Consider the following 22,894-nt stretch of genomic DNA (forward strand, 5'->3'; position numbering starts at 1 on the left):
TGCAATTTTTGTGCTCCCATGGGTCTGCCTTTTACTGGGGCCAACCCCTGGGTACGCCACTGCTTTTTAGGCAGTATAAAGGGGAAGGATTGGTGTCATTGGTTCCCAGAGGTAGGAGATGAAGGCATAAAGAGCTCATTGACCTGTGCAAGTCCCACAAGCTCTTCTGTCCCATTCATTCACTGTTTTTGCTAGGCATCTGAAATGTGAATGTGAACATGTTAGTAGTGTGTGAAACTGCCCAAGCTGAACCTCCTGAAAGCACGTGATGGGGTTAATACTTAGGTCCAGAACCCCAAATTATCCTCCTGTATCCTCCTGTTTAGGGAAGCTTTTAACGTTTAATAGGTTATTGTATGTTAGTGTTCTGTTGGAAGCTGCCCAGAGTGGCTGGGGAAACCCAGCCAGATGGGCGGGGTATAAATAATAAATTATTATTATTATTATAGGAGTCAACTCCTAGGAGCCGAGGTCCCTTCGCCACAACCCATAAAATATTTGAGGGAGCCTGCCCCCCACGTTTATGGGCATTGCCGTTCAAATGCTGTGTATGTGTGTGTGCTGGAACTTGGGATCGATTTTGCAGGGTGTAGCTTCCATGACACCCACCCCAATATTTCAAGTTGGCACCCCTGTTCTGAATCCAAAGGAAACCACCTTTTGCACAGGACTGAGCTCTGGCTTTGCAGCCTGACCCTTGTAGAGAAAGGGGGACAAGGATGTTGAGGGGTCTCTCTAATTTGCTTCCATTGCTGAAGCACGCAAAGTGGGGGGAACTGAACAGCCTGGCCAGAGATGGGAAACAACTCAGGCGAAGTGCACGTAGCCTCTTCCACCCGGGCCAGGAACACGGGGCGCATTAGGGCCCTGCGGGAAAGCGCTTCAAGTGGAAATGGCACTGGATCCAATGTTCATTTTTGAAAGAGACCCCAAGTATAATTGCAGGGAGGTGTTGGTGCATTGGGTTAATTTGCAACAGATATGATATGACAATAATGGTGGGTGCGCACTGAAAAAACTTCTTAGTTAAAACTCCTCAGTTTTTTGGATAAGAAGGTTGAGCATGGAGATCCAAGATTTGCTAGGTCGTTCACCACCTGGAACAGGAAACGCACTTGGACAGCTGCTACAAAGCAGATGAGATACTTCACTGCCTCCGCCATCATGGATCCCATCTCCTTTCTTCTTCCTTTTTGGAATTTATGCCATAATTGCTCAGCTTGGACTTTGGTGGAGAACCACTTCCACTCCAGTCACCTACCTTTTATGTTTCACCCACCACAGGGCCTTCTGTAAACCAGGGGAAACTGTGTTCACTAAGTGGTAGGAGTGGAAATAATAATAATAATAATAATGCTTCTATCTTTGTGCATGTGCATAGGCTGCTGCTGATCCTACTCTCTATGCAGGGTGCTGGTTTTTACTCCAGGCCAGGCTTTTGTTAGTGAATGCTTCCTATGGAAAGCGTTGTGAAAAATCTTTGTTGAGAGCTTTTAAATAAAAATACTAATAAGAAACACTGTGAACTAAACGGCCAAAATCTGGTGCATCAGTTCTGGTGCTTTGGCAAGAGAGATGATAGTCAAACCTTGGTTGTCGAACATAATCCATTCCGGAAGACCGTTTGACTTCCAAAACGTTTGACAACCGAGGAGCAAAGGGCAGTTGACAAAGTCAATGGAGGGAAGAAAAAACAACCTCTCCAGAAGCCCTTCAGCTTCCGAAAATCGTTCAAACAGTGGAGCAGTTACTTCTGGGTTTCTGGCATTCAGGAGCCAAAATGTATGATAACGGAGGCGTTTGGGAGCCGAAGTTTGACTGTACCAATCTTAACCTGGGGCCCCCATCATTTAGTTTCCTTTGGGGAGGGGTTTGCACCCTGTTTGCTTTCATCACAGTCGATAGCAAAAGAAAGAATCTGCGGCTTCTCTTCTCAGTATGCTGAAGTGAATTGCGTTGGTCTGGAACAGGAGCTGCGAGTGTGCATCCATGCTTTTGTCACTGCCCATCAGGATTAGTCTCATTCTTATTGACGTGGGGGTGGGAGGCAAACAGCAACATGTGCCAATCTTTGTAGGTGCGTTGAGCTTGGTGTCTTTTCAGCTTGTTCAAAAGGCACAAGGAGCCTGATGGCTTAAAAGGACAGAGAGTTGGGATCAGATTACTTCCACTGACAGAGATGGCCACTGATTCTCTCGTGCAGCAGCTGACTAACTTGTAAGTCTCTTCCTGCTTGCTGTTGCCATGGTGGCACCCTTTGGCCCAGCTCGGATTATTTACTCTTCTTCCTATCAAGGATTTGAATGGGAGAATTCCCTCCTTGTTAAATTTTCTCTCCTCTTCTATCACCATTATGCTCATGCCTCGACTTTTATTTATTTCCGTTAAAGAGCAAGCATTTGAAAACGCAAACGTTTTCAGAGATGGCTTAGCCTTCGTTTTCTATTTGTTTATTAAGGAGTTTCAGCAGAATTATTTCAAAGGGGCACAAACTTTTCTGCCCCCCCACCCCCCAGTGGAAGCCATTGTTCCATTGCTCTAGTCTTTGCCTCTATCCCCCTTTCCAGAAGCTTCGGTTTTTAAGGGAATTTGCTGTGCCTGTATAAGGCTGAATTGCATGTTATTCGTGCACAAATATTGACACTGTACACAAGCACAAAGTAACCTAAGAAGGGCTGCAAAGTGTGTGTGTGTGTGTTTGTACTAAATGCATTTTATAAGCATTTGGTGTGTTTTGTTTTTTCTATATATACTTACTGTAGCTATGTTATCACAGATCAAACAGCAACTGCTTATATTTCTGCCTTTTCATACATTCCTTGTGCATGATTCCAATCCTGAGTTACAACAACAGCTAGTACGTAGTCCCATGAAGTTGGTGAGGGATATCGGTGATCCTGAAGAATAATATGCAGTCTGAAATGTAGAGAGGTGGAGTCCCCTCACCCTAAATTTCACCTCTGTAGGAAGCAGAAATCTACACTGGCTTTCCACACATATATGTTGGTATGAAAACATGCAGTTATTTAGTTAGTTTTGGGCTCAAACTGGAGTAAGACCCCTTTGTTTCGGGTCTGCCCTGAAATATGTGAGTTGCCAACTTTTCTTTTTCTATAAATAAATATTTTTTATTAATTTTTCATTAATAACAATCCAATGGTAACCACATTAATACATTTCCAAATCATGCCAAATCTCAATACTAGCCAATTAATCTGAATTAAACATTTTGCCTGACTTCTCTCGGGAGTTGATGTTATTCCCTTAATCCTGCGCCAGCTCTCTTACTTAGTCCAAGTTCCACCATTCCTATCCAACCCTTTGTTCTTACAGCCGCTGATGAATGACTTTCCATCATATTTTTATAAATCCATATTCTTTAGCTTGCAGAAGGAATTTATTTCCTGTAGCTGTGCAGAATATTTGCTTTCTTCCTTTGTCCATGTTGAAATCAAAACATCACCTTCACATTGCCTCTCCCTCGAGAGCTCTATTTCAGGTATGCAATAGCTCTCCATCTTGCTTTGAAATCGAAAGTAGTCCAGGTCTGGCCACAACTGGATCACTTCCAATTACAGCCATACCTCAGGTTAAATATGCTTCAGGTTGAGTGCTTTCGGGTTGCGCTCCGCGGCGACCCGGAAGTAATGGAATGGTCAAAATGACGTCATGCACGGAAGATGCAAATCGCAACCCACGCATGCACAGACACAGGTTACGTTTGCTTCAGGATCCCGTTCGTATCCAGAGGTACCACTGTATTATCTTTTTGCTTTTACAGTGGTCCCTCGGGTTACATATGCTTCAGGTTACATACGCTTCAGGTTACAGACTCCGCTAACCCAGAAATAGTGCTTCAGGTTAAGAACTTTGCTTCATGATGAGAACAGAAATCGTGCTCCGGTGGCGCGGCGGCAGCAGGAGGCCCCATTAGCTAAAGTGGTGCTTCAGGTTAAGAATAGTTTCAGTTTAAGAACGGACCTCCAGAACGAATTAAGTACATAACCTGAGGTACCACTGTAATGAGCTGGCATCTCATCCAAACTGTAATATATAGAGTTGAGCTCTCTGTAATTGACAATGTGTGAATCCTCATAAAATTCTGCACAATCCATTCTTTCACCATTCTGTAAATAGATCCATAACTTCTTGTTATGTCCCCCTGCATTCCATACATAGCTGTAATCCATTAGTAATTTCAGTCCCTTTATGGTTAATTAATAGTTAATTCTTTTTCAGTGAAGGCTTGCCAATTCATAGCACAACAGTAAAGTAATATAAAGAAAGAACAAAGGCTTTCCTTCTCCTACTAGCACTCCAGCAGTTGTGACGATGAAAGTCCTCTCCAGTTCATAACATAGCACTCAGTGGCTGATTCATTTCACAGGTTATCTGTCTCTCTTTCCAGGAACACGCCTGCTTCTTAAATCCAAATTCAAATACTTCTCATAAAAAACAGATACCTCTGCTCATGGCGGCAGCATTGGGGAGTTTCCAATACGTGCAGCGCTATCCCCTGTGTCCCTGCCCCCACATTCCATCAGAGCAAGAGGCAGTTATTGGATGATCCTTGGGGGGGGGGGGTTGCAAGAATAATTACTCCCAGATTATCCTTGATTGCCTGCACGGCTGGCGTCCGCTAGTGCGAACACAGCTGATTGCAGTGGCGGCTGAGCTGGAAGCCATGAGTTGCCAACTTTTCAAGAGCAAAAGGGGAGATGATTTTGTCCGTTTTCTTACTCACTCTGCACCCTTTTCTTCTCTGTTGGTAATTCCCCAATTCCTCTCAGATGCATGTGGCAGAATCTGTTTGCTCCCCTCCCCCAATCCATTTGTGGGTATAACCTTTCAATACAGCCTCTGTGCGCGTAGTCTGATTTTGTGATTGATTGTTGATTTTTGCCTGGGGAAACTGACTTCATGAAATACTGTACACATTGCAATTTTGACATGTGTGGACTGTCATTAAATATTACGCCCCATTGTAGACAGCTTGGGGAATTGGAAGCAGGGCAGGTGTGCCAGGTGGGTATGGGAGGTAGATAAGGAGTGCTCTTGTTCCCTGCCATGCATAGGGGAGCAATTAGGGCCCTATTGACTCATCTTTGATTTATAGAAAGACTTATTTTATCATTAAGCTTTGGATGAATGAGGTGGGTTGGCGCTCCCCTATAAAAGTAGACCTACTTGGGCGGGAGTTATATTTAAGACTGGGCACATGGTGCATCTGTCTTCTTCCAGACAAGCAGTCAGTTCTTGATAAGGGACAGTTCCAGACTGTTCCTATTTTGTGGTGGGATTCAGTCACTGCCGCATACAGCCAAAGTTGTTCTTGCCCCCCCCAATCAGACTTTTCAAGGTAAGAGAAGTGATTGGAAAATGCACTGGGAAGTGTGGGGTGGCTAGACACAATGCCGTCCTCATCTTCTTGCAAATTGTACAGGCAAATGAGGATGAATGCTCACTAAAGAGGTCATCTGGAAGTGACCGAGCTCAGTTTACTGTGGAGGAAGTGAACCCTTCTCATTAGGACTACCTTAGGTCCATGTTTAGTAAGGCCTGAATGTGGCGCTCTTGATTTTGTCCTCTTTTTAGAGTTTGGGTAGCTCATGGTTTCAGACCTTAAACCTCCTGCTGGAAACACCGTATTTACTGCGCTGCAGGAGGAAAGTGTTTGCATATATGTGGATACCATCCCTTTATGAAGTGTGTCACCCAACAGAAGGCAATCATCTAAATCCATCCCTCCTTGATTGTGCTGGATAAGTAGTGACATTGAAACATGGAGGTTCTGTGTAGCCATAATGGCTAATCGCCATTGATAGACCTGTGCTCCATGAGGTTAACTTAATTCATTTGCCTTCAACTGCATCTAAGCTAGTGGCCATCACCACATCTTATGCCAGTGAATGCCAAAATTTATAATGTCCTCCACTCACACAGAGGTGCTGGCAGGCAAGGAGGAGCAGATTGTTGGTTCTTGATTGGTCATTAAAAAACTCAGGACCTGGGGTCTGGTTTGGACTTGCGCTGATGCTGGCAGGGCCAGTGTGTGCCGTTTGAGGCAAAATGTGAGGTGCCACCCACCTTGCTGCCACCCACCCTGCAGCCTCCATCACCAGCACCCAAGACAATTTCCAGCGAGATTTTGCTGAAATCTCAGAAGGCCTTGCACTATACATGAGATCTCACAAGATTTTGGCAAGATCTCACTGGAAACAGACACCAGTGCTGATGCCGGTTCTTCTTCCGGTGGAAGTAGGCCCATGGGGGTTCCACCTTGGGGGCTTCTGCTGTCAGAGGCAACTGCTTCACCCGCCTTATGGGTGGGCCAGGCCTGGATATTATGCAGAGGAAATGGTAGCAATCATGTTTGCTTCTGGGGAACAGGACTCCCACCAACCCACCCCCACCATCTAACCTGAGGCTTCTTTTCCCTATTGTGTTCTTCACCAAATGTTTTGAACGCTGTCCTTTTCAAACCAACAAAGGGTTCTTTTTCTGTTTGAGTATTTTATGAGCAGTCTCTGGAAATAGATGCATGCCTACCAATTGACCCCGATAAATGTGTATTAACATTGACAGGTTCATAAAAACAAATGTTCTGGAAACAATCCATGCTCCCTTTGTTGAGAATATATTTTAATGGTTTTAGCTTAATTTTGAGCGTTGTATATCTATAATAGGGCTGCAATGGACATTGTAACTGGTGTGCCACCTTGTGGTAGACTTAAACGGAACTGTAGTTGCATTTTGTCTCATAATAGTGGACAGTAGATCAAAGAAACGAGGAGCTTGGGGCCAGGGGATGATTTTGCCATTCAGACTTAGAAGGACACAGTGGGAGAAGCTCCATGTTCAGGAGACACCTTTGGGCCGGGTGATATATTGGCCCCGTGAAGAGACATTGTATTAAAAGTGTCAGAAAGCAATAGAAGGGAAGGGGAGAGTATGTGCAAGACATCCGTATTATTTTGAAGGAATACGTCAGTAACTGTGTCAAGCAGAGCAGACCCTTCGTCTTGCTGGCAGCTTTAATGCCACGTGTAGTTTTACATCCTAACGTTTGCATTACATATCATCATCATCAAACCTTTTATTGGCATCACATACAAACATCCACAGTAAATCAATACAGAATTACCACCTCCCCAATGTCACAGAACATTTGTCAAATGAAAAGAGGCGAAAAAGTCTAACGTTACATCTCTAGGTCTCCAGGGAGATCAGACGTCTGCAATGTGTTTCTGCGACAAAAAACCAAATAAATATATTTAGCCACTAATTTGGTGAGCTCCTAATCATTCCCCAGTAATAGAAAATGTATGACCTCCAACTCAGGTTTCCATTTGGGCATGCAGAGTTGATCTAGGAACTGCTGTTGTAGATCATCATATAGTTTACATTTAAGAACCATGTGAGTAAGAGCTTCCAGCAGGTGGTCTTCACATGGGCAAATTATTTCTCCTTCCACCATTCCCGAGAACCTACCCCAAAGGAGGTTTGATGTGTTTGAATTAAACCTGGCCAGTGAAAATGCCCTTCTTTCTTGAGGGATAAGCAGAAATTCAAGATTAGTTTCATGTCCCCAAGAAAGTTTAAAGTAAAGAGGGGAACATGTTTTCTCTGCTGCTGCTGTTAGTTCCTGGCGTTCAATGTCCCACAACCTAATTTTTATTATAGCCTTGGCAGATGGTGGAGGCATCGATTGCAAAAGTTCCATTGACAGTCCAAGTTGCTATACCTTTATGTTAAACTTGTAGCCCTGGGGAAAGAAAGGGGTCTGACAAGACTTCGCTGAGGAGGGGATCTTTGTCTAATATATAACCAACATAGAAGAAATCTTGCCCAGGCAACGGTCTCTACCTTGTGTTGACCTCCCTCTAGACACAAGGCTGCCTAGGGTACACAACGTGGAACAGCAAAAATTAAAAAAGGAAAGCTTCCTGCACTCGTTTACCAGCTGGGTAAACCCTGGCAGCCAGACTGGAATTCCATAGAGCAATTGAGCTATTATTTTGGCGTTCAAGACCTTGAGGGCAGAGGGCATATGGGAATTACCTCTTGTTATGAAAAATCACATTATGGCCTGCATAGACATCTTACTGGCATTCACCGCCATTGCATGGTGCAAGGGCCATAGAAGCCTGTGATGGAATGTAATTCCCAGATAGTTAAATTCAAATACCTGCTGGATGGGTTTTCCACCAAATACCCAGCTATAGCTCTTGCGTGAATTCCCCCAAACCATTATTTTGCTTTTATCAAAATTCATTCACAATTTCATTCTGGACAGATAGTCAGTACAGGAATTTAACAATTGTTTTAGGCCAATTCTTGTCCGTGAAAGCAAAATAATGTCATCTGCGTATAGGAGGATGGGTACGCTTGATACGTTGAGTTTTGGGCTATGAGCATCCACCTGTTTTAGTGAAGAAGCGAGGTCATTAAGAAAAAGATTAAAAAGAGAGGGAGCGAGTACACAGCCCTGCTTTACTCCTCAGTTTATAATGATCAATCCCCCTCTCCTTGGGTGGCCAACGCGAGTGTAAATAGGACAGATTGGTTATTAAAATGTCGATAAATTCCTCGAACTGAGTGACTCCAACAACAGGGGAAAGTTCACCTTTCTCTACCAAGAGCAAATGGATCACACGGTCAGAATTCACCAAGCTTTGGAAAAGAGATAGTGTATGCTCGTTGACTCATATCCTTGTGTGCTGGGGTCTCGGTTCCTGGGGGGATGGATTAATTAACTGAGCATAGGATCACCTATGTGGAACTCAACCACATAGGATGTCATTTTAGTGGGAATCAGAATATAGTCCACCACACTATTTCCCTGTAGGGAGATGTAGGTAAAATTCCCAGAGCTTCCCAGTCAGTTAGCCCATTGAGCCATGTCAGGGCCCTGGTGGTGGTCAGCTTAATGAGTCGCAGACCAGCCAGATTAATTACTGGGTCCCGGGATCTACAGTCTGGGAGAACAGAAGTATTCGAGATCTCGCATGCTTTTGTGTACACTTCCCACCCTTGGCCTAGGCGGGCATTAAAGTCAAGATAATAGGTAGGTCAGGGCAGATGAAGTCCAGATTCTCAAGCACCTGAGCAATAAGTTCGTCTTGGCTGTGGGAATGGGAGGGATATACACATTGATCAATAACATTTCCTGGCTCTCTAGCTCTATCTTTGTTACTAGTAATTTACAACTAGCATTTGTCGACAGGATATGTTCACTTTTTATATGGGGAGCCACCAGGGTTAACAATCCACCCGAAGGCCTACCTTTCTTATGGCTTTTGGTTGCCAGAACTGAAAAGGCATTAAAACCTGCAAGTTCAATGTGATCATAGTGACCAGGTTTCTTGTAAACAAACTATATTGTGTGCTCTTATTAACTTTGTAAAGTCAGGGAGACACAACTTTGAAAACCACCCTGCCACATTCCATGATAGCAGCTTCAGAGAGGAATATTACACCAGGTTCCCAACCATGGCATGAAGTCTATCTAGGTGCATGTCTATGGGTTGGCTATCACTTGGGGCCCTGAACGTTTCCTGGTGTATTTCCTCCACTACCTCTGGGGCATCGGTTATTAGTCCGTGGACCCTGGTGTCATCACTACTTGAACTAGCAACTGTCATCTCCTTGATTGTACTCAAGTTGGTGCTTTACATACATGAGAGGTGTTCTGGGCCTTCTGGTGTCCAAAAGGTATATATAATCAATGATCATATACTAACAAATTAAGTATAAATCCCAGTGATCATGGAAGGCTAAATATCCTAAGAGCAGCCACTTTGTATACATACGGAGAGATTTCTTTTCAAAGTGAAATAATTTCCTCCATGCAGCAAGGTTCATCTGAAGGAGAGGGAATATGCTGCACAAAGTCTGGGTACTGTTACTGCTCTTTGTGTTCCTTCCTGGATGTTATGGGCCTTTTTCATTCCTGGAATTCCTCTCCTATTCTGTGCTGGAGTGTTTTATAGGAGAAAACCAAAATTACTGTATTTTTCTGTGTATAAGACTATATTTCCCCCCCAAAATTTTAAGATTGGGGGTCATTTTATACACGGAATGTTGCAATTATTTATTTCTTAATTTTGGGCTTAAAAATAGGGGTCGTCTTATACACAGAAAAATACAGTAAATCTAAAAATGTTATTCCGTTTCTCCAAGAACTTAATTCAACCTCTTATATGAGCAGAATCATGTGTTGTGCCACGAAACCAGCTTTTCAGGGCCCTGAGAATTCTGTACAATCTCTTTGGAACGCAGCACTTGCAGCTATTCTTCTTCTGCTCACAGTTCTTTGGCCCTAACCATGTTGTGATTTTTTTAAGGCGTTACATCGTCAGCTCTTTTGAGGGCCCTAGAGAGCAGAAAATAAAATCTCCCCTGGTTTCCCCCCTCCTGTTTACAGCATGACTGAAGTTTATCTTCCAGGAATTCTTATTCAGAATATCTTCCGTTATTCCAGGTGATGAAGCAGAATGGGTCGTCAGAGATACTAAATAAACTCTACGATACAGCGATGGACAAGCTGGAGGGCGTGAAGAAGGATTACGACACACTTAGGAAGCGGTACAATGAGAAGATAGCGAGTCACAATACTGATCTGAGCCGATTAGAGCAGACGGAAGAGGAGAACAGGCGACTCCAGAAGCAGATTGACATGCTGATGAAACAGCGGGACACAGCAATACACTTCCAGCAGCAGTACTCTACCTCTCTGAGAAGGTAGAAGATGCTTTTGCCACAAAGCCATTTTATTTTTTATTAGAACAAACTCAGCACTCAAGTTACTTCTCTGAACTTGTCTGACTCTTGTCGTGTCTTGGTTTTTCTGTTTCTTTGTTCATGTTTTGGTCACTTGGGATCAAAGTAGACCTGACTGAGTAGCTATATTTTGTTCATGTGTTTGCTCCAGTCACATATTACTGTGTGTGTGTGTGTGTGTGTTTGTCAGGACTGTGTCCCACGATGCAAAAGACTTCTGTGCACACAGTGACACTTCCACTTTCTCTCCTGCCCTCTCTACCCCAACCTGGTGCACCCTCAAAATCCTCTCCTGAGGGTTGGTGAGCACATTTGGGGGTTAAATGTGGAGGTAGTGAGAAAACTGAAGTCCTGCTGCAGAAGTGGAATTCTGCTTGACGAGCATTCAGTATAATCATATGTGTCCCATGTTGAAGTAAAAACATCATACGTAGGTGAACTATTTCTCTCCCCTGCACCATGATTTGTGAAGTGAAGTGAGCTGAGAGAAAAGTGTCTGAAGTGATGGAGTTCAGAGAAGTAATCCAGGGGAGAGCTCATCTCCTTTCACCAACATATATTTTATAATGAGATGAGAACCACTGCTTCTCTCCCCCTTGCCGCCTCCACATCGAACATGTGATCAGGGCAGTCATGTGACAAAAGAAACATGGCTGACTCTCACTTCTCATTTAGTCCTTTACACAGTTTAGTGTGGTGTGTAAGAGGACGGAAGCTTTCATAGGGCCCCGTTTCGCTTACAAGTGGTGAAAGGACTTGCTGTGACTCTCCTCCCACCTCTCTTTAGGTTTGAGACTGTGCAGCAGGAACTGAGCAAGGCCACTGCCCAAAACAAGGAGCTACAGAGAGAGATGGAGCGGTTGCAGGCAGAAGTGACAAGGTTTAAGACAATGCAGCTGAAAGCCGTGAAGGATGCAGAGAAGTACAAGGAAGAGAGGGACTCCGTTTTCAACGAGTACCGTCTCATCATGAGCGAGAGGGATCAAGTCATCAAAGAAGTGGATAAGCTGCAAACGGAGCTGGAACTTGCCGAATCCAAATTGAAAAACACATCTTCGGAGAAAAGAGTGGCTAGTGAAGAAATGGAAGCCTTAAGACAGGTGTGGTATTGTATGGCACTTGCTCTGGCCAGAAAGAGTTGTTCAAACCTAGTGGTGTTGCATGTGTAACTCTCTGCAAGTTTCTAGACCAGCCTTCCTTATCCTGGTGTCCTCCAGATATTTAGAACTACACTGGTAAAACAAAAGTCTTAAGTATTATTGCCCTTCGTGCCAAACATCCCTTGGTCAGAATTAACTTCTCTGATTTCTCTATTATTACTTTGGGGCTGCACAGTGTTTCAACTTTTGAAGCAAGCAAATATGTGTTGCAGCTCTAAAGATATTTGCTAGTTGCATCTAATGCATGCTTTGTGCTGTATTATTCCTTCTTCTTATGCATGGCACAGGCTTTCAAAAATTCAGTGTGTTTTAATTAAGAGAAAGACTTTCTTGTACACTTAATGTACCTCCAACGATGGATTTTTATTTTATTTCAGGAGCTGAACTCTGCTCTAGTGGAACGAGATCGAGCAATCTGTGAAAGGAATGAGCTCTTGGAAAAGTACTGCCATGAAGTGAAAGATAAGGCTGAAGCCCAGAAGGAGCTGGATCAAGCCTGCAAGGATATTGAGACAGTGAAGGAAGAGAGAGATGTGGCTAGGAAGGAAAGAACAGAAGCCATCATCCAGAGAGATCATCTACTGAGAGAGTACTATCAAGCTCGCCAGGTAGAGGCAAAGTTTGCACGTTTGTTCTTCCTCTTGCACTCATTGAGGACTCTTTGTGCAATCAGCTACCACAAGGAAGCCCATCAATAGAGTTTCTCATTTGGTTTCTACAGAGGCTAAAGGGAACAGAAAATAAGGGGGAAAGCCTGGGTTGAAAGATGCAATAATCATTTTAAAAATTGCAGGACTGGTGGGTTTTCTCTCCCTCCCCCTTTTTCTCCACCTGCAGTCCCTATCAGTATATGCTTTTTATTTGAGTGACAATCTTGCAAATGGCAAGGATAGAATTTGGAAAAGGATGTTCTGTGACTCAGTAGGCATTGGGCTGGGTTCAGTGTGAGTTGCTGTTCAAATCATTGTAGTTGCTGTTCAAATCATTGTAGAGTTTAACCCGTAATATCATTAGGTGATGAATCAGTCCCCTAGCTCTCTTATGCGTGTACCTTTGTGAAATTGTGTTTGTCATGTGCCTGTATTACATTATTATGCACATGACTAAAAACAAAAATTTGTTCATCAGCTCCCACTCCTTGGCCACTCAAAGGTTTACATCTGGCATCAAGTTGAGATATTTAAGAGATTCTCTCTTTCCAAATTTCTCACTTGATCTGGGCATTCTGAATTACCCATCCTTGCTTCCAGAGTACATTAATCTCTCATTTGTCTGTTATTTATTTATTTTGCTATTCAGCCTGCTAGGAATGCATAATTTGCGTAGTTTTCAGTTTGTCTCTATCTGTTAGGTTGCAAAAACGTACCAGTGCATGCACATTGTGATTAAATTAGTGTACAAAAAAGAATATTGACGTGTCCCAGAAATCTCACCATTTTCTACTTTACACTGATAGAATCAGTGGGCATACTTTTTTTTAATCATTTAGATTCCAAGAAAATTAAGGTGGTGTACAAAAAATGAAGGCAATTAAAAATCAAAACATTCAAAATAAAAGAGAAATGATGCACAAGTAAAACAAAAGCGTAATGTACCAGGCATCTAACAAGAGAGAGCCAGTGTGGTGTAGTGGTTAAGAGTGGTAGTCTCGTAATCTGGGGAACCGGGTTCGAGTCTCCGCTCCTCCACATGCAACTGCTGGGTGACCTTGGGCCAGTCACACTTCTCTGAAGTCTCTCAGTCCCACTCACCTCACAGAGTGTTGTGGGGGAGGAAGGGAAAGGAGAATGTTAGCCGCTTTGAGACTCCTTAAAAAAAAGGAGTGAAAAGCGGGATATCAAATCCAAACAAACAGTTCAGTAACAGCAGTTGGTAGTAATGGATGTCAGAAACCCGAGTGACTAAGTAAGTGAACAATACACATGCACACACTGGTGGCGTTCAGTAACCTGTAAGAAAAAAATGTGCATGAAGTATTGAAAGCTGACATATTGCGCATGTGCCTATCCCGAAATTAATGCTAGAAATTATGTTAGTTAAAGTAGGAGGTAGGTAGAGTGAGCCCATGGCACGATAATAGGACACATTCTGGGAAATTGGCTCATACTCCAAATCCAGAACTCTTGTGTATTTTTTAAACCCCTGTAAAAAGGTTGGGGTTTTTTAAAGCCAACTACATCCCACAAATGGTGTTTAAATGAATTGCATGATTCGACTTCCCCAGATACAAGATTCTGCTACACTGGATATAGAACGAGCAAACAAAGAAATTGAAATGCTGCGGAAGCAATACGAGGCAATGTCACAGGAGTTAAAAGAAGCTGTCCAGGAAGCAGAAGTCGCAAAATGCAGAAGAGATTGGGCCTTTCAGGAACGCGACAAGATTGTGGCAGAACGAGAGAGCATACGGTAAAAACAAACAACAGTTGGACAGTTCTCCCCAGGAGTTTATTTGCAGTGTACAGTTGAGATGCCCAGTTATTTGCTAGGGGCTGCAGCCCTGTTGCATTCAGTTGAAACTGTTCTCAGGATGGCAGTCCTGAACCTAGGGGAAGAAAATAACAGGCAGTAATGTTGGCTTTGTTTTTAAGAGGGAAAATAGTACAACTGCAATCTGAAAATAAGGGCCAAATTAGCTACTGTTGATTCATGTGTTCTCCATGCATGTGGACAACTGGGAGTGGTATGCAAGCCTTATATCAGAATATACCCTCTCTCCAACTTATCCCTCTGCACGTATTCCAGATTAATAGTAATAAATTTGCATTTTTTTAAAATAGCTCAGTTGGTAGAACATGAGTCTCTCTCTCTCTCTCATTTTTTTTTTCAAATTTACATTTTGAAATAATTCATTTAGACAGCCTTAATTCAATGACTTCCCTTCTTCTCTTTCCATGGTTCATTTTGCACACCATACATCCCTGCATATTTTACATGAACTAAACCATTCATGAATCATTGTTACTTCGCATCAAAGCTTATTTACACTGTTGAATTTATCTTAATGCTACCAGCGTTTTTAAATGAACACAATTTTCACCCGTATATTCAGTAAACATTTTCCAGTCTTCTTTAAATGTATGTTCTTCTTGTTCTCTTATTCTGTATGTTAAATCTGCAAGCTGTGCGTATTCCATCAGTTTAAGTTGCCATTCTTCTTAGGTTGGGACCTCGCTCATTTTCCATTTTGGGGCTAGCAAAACACGGGCCGCAGTAGTAGCATGCATAAATAATATTTTTTGACACCTGGGAATATCCCTCTGAATTATCCCCAACAATAAGAACTCTGTTTTTTGGGGGGGAAAGTACTTTTAAACATTTTTTTTCAATTCATTATATATCATTTCCCAATACTCTTTTACCCTTTTACAAGTCCACGGTAGAGCACGAGACTCTTAATCTCAGGTTCATGAGTCTGAGCCCCACACTGGGCAAAAAGATACCTGCAATTCAGAGGGTTGGACTAGATGACTCTCGTGGCCCCTTCCAATTACAATTCTATGACTCTATTAATTAATTGCACTTGATATTGTCTTTCTAGCCCACTGCCAGTGGAGTGAAGGAGAAAAGAGTCTGAAGTGTTGGGAGTAAAGGCTGCTTGTCTAGCACAAGGCTGTCTGAAAAACAACACCTTGGGTGCTGGTGATTTTTTTTAAAAAAATAAATATCTCAATAGATTAACATTTCCTTTCAATTTTTCTCCATTTTGAAGGACTCTGTGTGATAACCTGAGGAGGGAAAGAGACAGAGCAGTGAGCGACCTGGCTGAGGCTCTTCGCAATCTGGATGATATGAGGAAGCAAAAGAACGACGCTGTGCGTGAATTGAAAGAGCTGAAGTGCGTTCCAGAAACCCCTTCAACGTGTAACTCTGACTTGATATTGTATGTTAAGTGTTTTCTTACCTGAGCCCTTGGGTAGGACAACCTAGAAGGCTGAAAAGAATGTGTATGCATTTTCCCCCTCCCGCTTTAAAAAATGCTGTTAATTGGCAAACCTGAGGAGGTGTGTACCAGAATTACGTCACAAAATAATGTAGCCAGGCCTATAGCTAAGTAATCAGAGGGCAGGAGAGAGAGAAATGGGAGAAAACACTCAGTTGTATAATCAGGAGGGCAGTTGTACTTGCCTTTGGAACAGGTGGGCCGTGTTGACCATCTCTGCAGGTAGCCAGTCTCCTCCCAGGTGAGCCTTCCTGTAGCATCTGCAGTGGAGATAGAGCAGCCTCCATAACTGGTATAGTTTAGTGCCACTACCTGTGCATTTAAATACATTCACTTGTTCAGTTTCTGGGCTGTCTCTCTGTCAAGATGGCATCCGTGAAACACTGCACACAGATCTCTCCCTTCTTCCAGCCCTGAAGGGCTAAAAGCTCTCTAAAGCTGGAAGAGTAAAGGAGATGACTTGGTGCTGGCGGCAGCAGCAGGTTGGGCAAGCAGAATGGGGTGTGGTGGATGCCCTCTTGAATAGCATTAATGTTCCAAGTACGCGTCGGCATGATTTGTAACCGCTTTATGAAAGAGAAAGGATCCAGGTCTGCATTTGCTGCTTCAGTCCCATTTGATGTAAGGTTTTGGAATGCCGACACAACCTCCACTGTCTGTTACAATATTTTTGTTCTTACTGTATGCTGTTGATACCTGCTTTCCTTGCTTGAAGTACTCAGGTGTGTTTCTCCCCATAGAGAGAAGATGGAGAATCAGTTGGAAAAGGAAGCAAGGTTCCGGCAGTTGATGGCCCACAGCTCTCATGATTCAGCCATCGATACGGATTCTTTAGAGTGGGAAACAGAAGTAGTAGAGTTTGAGAAAGACCGGGTAAGACTGAGGTCCTGGTCAAATGTCACTCTCTCCTTTGTGTGTGTGAGAGAGTGTCCCATTTGTTGAAGCCTCTCTCTCATCCCCTATCTCCCCCCCCCCAAGAAAAAACAGACACAGAAAACTGGAGGTACTATATAGTCGAAATAATTCACTTACTTACACTCTGTATGTGTACAGAATCACTGCATATAACATATAGCATTTCATATCCATTAGGAAGATATGGATTTGAAAGCCCTTGGTTTTGATGTGGCCGAAGGTGTGAATGAACCATATCTTCCCGGAGACTGCGGGATATTTGTTACCAAAGTGGACAAAGGAAGCATTGCAGATGGTCGATTAAGGTAAAGTATCAGTAGTTTGTCGTTTAGTTGCCAATGCTAATATATAATGTGCATTGTAAATATAATATATTGGTCCTGTGAGGACAAATTGGGTTGACATGGACGGTCAGGGGAGGTGACTGTGGTTTCAGATAATGCTTTCAGACACACTGCATGCTGATGTGTAAATTGCAATCAACCTGTGGAGGTAGGGACTGGGTGAATAGGATTTCTTTCAAACTGTAGGTTTCTACTGGATTTGACAGTCTGCACAGGTCTACATTGATAGGGCATATGATTTTCTCTCCCCACCCCAAAAATAGTGTTGGCAGCAAAGGAGAAGTGGTTGTCAGTATTCTGAAGGTTACTTCCCTGGTTATATTTTTGAAGAGCAGAGTACACTTTTTATGACCTGTAAAAGTCAATCGGCCCATACCCTGTTAGACTTGGGCCCACCATCTGTTGTTAATACTACACCACACTTGGACCAGTGTGATCAGCAGAGTATGCACTGCTTCAGCAGAGCATCAAGGGTTTTCCTGCCTTAAGAGATGCTGGTACATCATGAGCTAATTTACTATAATACAGTTCTTCTGGTCTTAGAAGTTAACATTGTGAAGATGCAAGTATGCAGAGAGGTCCGCTAGCACTTTACCATGCTAGCTCACCATGCTATACTGAACTATGCAGCATGTAACCTTCAGCTTCTCCGCTGATACCTTGCACAGAGCAAAACCTTTTCTCAGTTAGTGCCTCACACTCCTACCAAGGCTGCTGAATGCAGCCAACTTCTTCTGCAATTACTGTTTGAGGCTTTCTCTCCTTATGAAGGGTCTCAATGATAGCTTTCTGCACAACTGTCAGGTCAGCAGCCTTCCCCATGATTGTGCTTCCTACTGAACCCATTGCAGGTGTTATGGATTGAATAGCTACTGCACCTTTGCACAATATTCTAATTTTCTGAGATTGTTAATTTGGGGTTTTTATCAGCTGTACCCTATAATCATCACAATTATAACAAATAAAGGCTTGACATATCTCGCTTTGTATGTCATGAGTCTATCTCATATATTGGTTTCACCTTTTAAGTTGAATTACTGAAACAAATGAACTTTTCCATGATATTCTAATTTTTCGAGTTTCACCTGTAGCTTAGAGACTGATCTGTAAACCAGAAATTCTCCATCCGTACAGCTTTTGGCAGAAATATTACTACTTCATGTGAGCTGTACCTAAATGCTGATTCAGAAAAAATTATGAGACATGTTCTCTCTGTCTGATGAATGTGAAAGATGCTGCAATCCTTAAGGAATCCTTAATTGATGTCATGACAAAAATAGAGCAATCACCAAACCGTTCTCCTGAAACCAAGAAATGAATTAAGATATTGTTGTATCATCATGGTTTTAGAAGTGTCTGCATTTCACTTGGCATAATCATTGCTTATAAGTACATGTAGGATAAATGGAAATTGATTTCTTTGCCTTTGCTCTAATTAATCAGAGTGAATGATTGGCTGCTGAAGATAAACGATGTGGACCTTACCAACAAGGATAAGAAGCAAGTAATAAAAGCGGTACTTAACGGCGGAGGAGTTATAAATATGGTTGTTCGCAGAAGGAAGTCCTTAGGAGGGAAAGTGATAACACCACTACACATAAATCTTGCTGGCCACAAAGGTAATTCCCTTATACTTTTTTAATTTCAGTGATGAGTTCATGGTATTGTTTCACACATTCCCCAGTGAAATTTCTATACCGTCCTTCATTCAAATATCACAATATAAAAACACAAAAATATATACCATAGTAACGAACAAAGTAACCTATACACCTATCTTCTCAATTTCAGATAGTGGAATTGGTCTAGAAAATGGAGTATTTGTTGCTACTGTTGTGCCTGGTAGCCCAGCTGCCAAAGAGGGATCCCTTGCAGTGGGAGATAGAATAATTGCCGTAAGTCACATTTTTAGTGTTTCTTAGCTCACATTTCAGAATTGAGGTATTGTATATAGAGATATCTGAACTGAGATTCAGATATTATGACAAACTACAGTTTGTGCTAATAAAACCATGATTTGTGCTACCAAACATCCAGGCAATGCATGCTTTAAGAGTTACTAGTCTGTTTTAGAATTGCATCTGCTTAGCACTCCAGTCTATAAGACACAGTGGTTTTCACATCCCTACTTTGCATAAACCATGGTTTGCAAGACTTACTATGGTTTGGGGCTTTGGCTTGCTGTTTGCCAGCAAGCCATAGTTTGTCTATTCAGGTATCACACCAAAACATAGTTAGATTCCGTGACCACGATTTTGTGTGCCAGTAAGAGACATACTATATGTTCCATGATATATCCAAGGCTTTGCAGAAATAAATCTGAGGGGCAGTCTAAAGTCAAGACTTTTTAAACTCGACAGTTGAACCCCATTTGTCAAATTTTCACAGTTTGTTTCTTTTCTGATGATGTAGTCTGACACAGATAATATTGGCTCCCTGAAAATCATGGCTTGTAGTTTGGGGCTCCAGCTTTGAATCCAGCGCTGTCCAAGTTTTCAGTCATTGTTACACAATGTTTCCATGATTCCCAAGGAGACATACTTAGTTTAGGCTCATATGCAAACACATGACAAGAGAAGGGATGGCATAATACTCTTTAGAGGGAGTGGGAACATAAATCATCCAAGTCTAAGAACATAGAACAGCCAGAAGGCCAATGTAGCCCAGCATCCTGTTCTCACAGTGGTTATGCAGATACCAGTAGGAAACCCGTGTCTGATACCTAATTTGCAGTTTTTAAGAGTTGAGCATAGTGAATACCACATGATGGTATTGCCTTGAGGCAGCCTGGCACTTCTCTTTATTGAATGTCAGCCAGCCAAGGTGTTGACTCACTGCTAGCTTTTGCATGGTTGACATGCCATACTTTCGTTGCAGATAAATGGCATTGCACTAGATAATAAATCACTGACTGAATGTGAAGCTTTGCTGCGAAACTGCAGGGAATCACTTACGCTTTCATTGATGAAGGTGAGTGTTGAAGGGGGTGGGAGGTAAAAGGGAGTAAAGGACACACCTTCCATTTTAAAACATAGGCTTACTTTCATCTACTGTGTAGCTGTTAAAAATACTGCCTAACAACCTGCAAATTATACCAGCAGGAAGAGGAGGGCAGAACATAACAAGATGCTTCAGTCTTGGCATTCTGCTGAGAACATGTTCTTTTTTATTTCTCCACCTAGGTTTTTCCTCAGAGCTCAAGCTCATCTTGGAGTGGTCAAAACATATTTGAAAACCTCAAGGATTCAGAGAAAATATCAAACTGCAGGGTCCATGCATCGGAGGTGCAGGCTCAGAATAAAAGAAACTTAAAACACAACAGCTCAACCCAAACAGACATTTTCAATCCAGACATAATGGACACCAAGAAGGACCAGAATGATCAGGAGAGCAACTTGTACTGCGATCTCAAACCATTCTCCAACACAGTTTTGCACACAGACTCTCACCAGAGTGCAGTCCATGGGTGCCACAGTACCTCTGAACACAGCCTAGGCTCCTTTAGTCCAGATGTGTATGGGGAGCCAAGCTATGGCATTGTTGGTCTGGACAGCAGGAGACTGCCTTTTGAGCCCACAGTAGCAGACTGCATGGTGATTGAGAGTGTGTTGGACAAAGGGCATGGTGAGAAGCACAGCGGTGGCACTTGGCCCAAGATAATGGTCAACATTTCAGCTGCAGAAACAGAAAAATTCTCTGTGTACAAAAAGCCAAAACAACGGAAGTCCATCTTTGATCCAGACACTTTCAAGAGGCCTCTTACTCCTCCTAAGATGGACTACCTGTCTCCCAATCAGGTGTTGGGACATTCGCCCCAGCCCTCCAAAACGGAAGCCATTTCCACCCCTCCCACCCCTCCCAAGAGAAGCGATTCTATTAAGTTCAAACACAAACAGCAAGCAAGTTCCACCTCGGACTCCACCGCCATGACCGGCTCGCCACCATCCAGTCCTGCCACAGCTCAGCCTCCTGTGTCCATTGAACTCAAGCCAGACTGTGGTATTCATAAGGGGCGAGGTAGACCTTCTGGACATTATTACAGGGAAGAGGGGGTCGACTCTGCACGTTTGCCTTCAAGGAAATCCTATGAAGATGACATTGGTTTTCAAAGAATGGAAGAGCCCAAAATTAAAAGGCCAAGGCCCAAGTCTGCTCCTGCCTTGAGACATAAACTAACCCCTGTGCCTATTCCTAATCCACCTCTTCAGGTAGATACCAGAACGTGAAGTGTGGGTCCTGGCACATACTTTCCAAAGAGATTTATTTGTGTTGTGTACCTTTGCTGCATCAAGGCAAAGAGCAAAAGAAAAGGGTTAATTGGTTGTCCCACGTGTATGCTTAAGATCCCGGAAACTGGAAGTTGAAATGAAGTGGAAAGTTTGTGGGGCAGTTCCACACATGGTAGTTGCCTTTACTAAGAAGCAGAACCCCATAATGCAGGAGTGGCCCATTAGCAACCTGTAGTCAAGATCCAACCCCAAGGCAGTTTACATTTGAGCCCTTGGTTGAACTTCCAATTTGTAATCAAATTATGATAGATTAACTCACAGTTCCACTTGTAGGGTAGGATTCATCAAGCTGTAAAGAGAAGCTGTCCTCCATTTTGATATTACGTCTTGCATGTAAATATGAAATTGAATATGTTTGTATGCATTGAACTTCTCCATAACCCTTCCCCTCTGCAGGGAGGTGGGACCGATTCGGATGGTCCGCCCCTGCCACTTAATGGATCCAAATGCTTTCCAGAGAGTGGTAGAGGATGTTTTATCCCATGTTGATGGCCTTTCAGCTGATTTCCTGGTGGCCCACTGGAATGCGGAGTTAACCAGGGCTGTCGACTGTCTGGCTCCAAAGTGCCCTCTTCAATTGCATGGAGCCCGGACAGCCCCATGGTTTTCTCTGGAGCTGAGGGCAATGAAACAATAGTTGAGACAGCTAGAGTGCCGGTGGTGGAAAACTCACTCTGATCTGACCGGACACAGGTTAGAGCTCAATGTTGAGCCTACAAAGTGGTGATAGCGGCGGTGAAGAGGACCTTCTTCACTGCCTCTATTGCATCTACAGAAAACAGCAGAAGGAGACTCTTTCAGGTGGTTCACAATTTAACAGAACCACCTGTGCCACCGGTGCCCAGTAAGGACCCCAAGATCTCCTGCAATGATTTTGCAAATTTTTTTGCAAATAAAGTTGCTCTGATCTGGAAAGAGGTAGACTCCACCGTGGGAGCAGGGCTCGGGCGGGAGAGTGCTAGAGTCCTGTCTAATCAAGTTACATGGGATCAGTTCCAATCTGTTACCTCCGTGGATGTGGACAGGCTGCTTGGACGAGTGAAACCGACCATCTGTCTCTTTGATCCTTGCCCATCCTGGCTCCTAAAAGCTATGAGGGAGCCTTTCCAGACCTGCTGAAAGAGGCAGTTATTAAACCGCTTCTTTAAAAAACATCTTTGGACCCAGCCAATATGGCCATCTATTGGCCAGTCTCAAATCTTCCATTCTTGGGCAAGGTGATTGAGCGGGTGGTTGTGGAACTACTCCAGGCATGCCTGGAGGATGCGGATCATTTGGATCCCTTCCAATCAGGATTCAGGCCTCACCATGGGACTGAAACTGCCTTGGTCGTGCTGGTCGATGATCTCCGGCGGGCTAGGGACAGAGGTGAAAGCTGTTTCCTAGTTCTTCTGGATCTCTCAGCAACCTTTGATACCATCAACCACAACATCCTTCTGGACTGGCTAGAGGGGCTAGGAG

At 43.2% G+C, this 22,894-nt stretch overlaps 1 protein-coding gene across 14 annotated transcripts in view; it reads left to right on the forward strand.

Annotated features, from left to right (window-relative positions):
• DLG5 (discs large MAGUK scaffold protein 5) overlaps positions 1–22,894 on the forward strand; it is a 139,979-nt gene that overhangs the window by 48,192 nt on the left and 68,893 nt on the right. For 10 of the 14 annotated variants that reach the window (XM_081913422.1, XM_081913424.1, XM_081913432.1 and 7 more), the window contains exons 6-16: positions 10,484–10,743; positions 11,570–11,882; positions 12,320–12,550; positions 14,167–14,351; positions 15,655–15,825; positions 16,626–16,758; positions 16,978–17,105; positions 18,588–18,763; positions 18,936–19,039; positions 20,022–20,114; positions 20,327–21,352. In XM_081913422.1, coding sequence (XP_081769548.1) covers positions 10,484–10,743; positions 11,570–11,882; positions 12,320–12,550; positions 14,167–14,351; positions 15,655–15,825; positions 16,626–16,758; positions 16,978–17,105; positions 18,588–18,763; positions 18,936–19,039; positions 20,022–20,114; positions 20,327–21,352 — 2,820 coding nt within the window. The remainder of the gene's footprint in view (positions 1–10,483; positions 10,744–11,569; positions 11,883–12,319; positions 12,551–14,166; positions 14,352–15,654; positions 15,826–16,625; positions 16,759–16,977; positions 17,106–18,587; positions 18,764–18,935; positions 19,040–20,021; positions 20,115–20,326; positions 21,353–22,894) is intronic. The other 4 variants (XM_081913426.1, XM_081913427.1, XM_081913430.1 and 1 more) reach the window with 1 other exon arrangement.

This window comes from Podarcis melisellensis, assembly GCF_964234715.1.
Source record: "Podarcis melisellensis genome assembly, chromosome: 5".
Lineage (NCBI taxonomy): Eukaryota > Metazoa > Chordata > Lepidosauria > Squamata > Lacertidae > Podarcis > Podarcis melisellensis.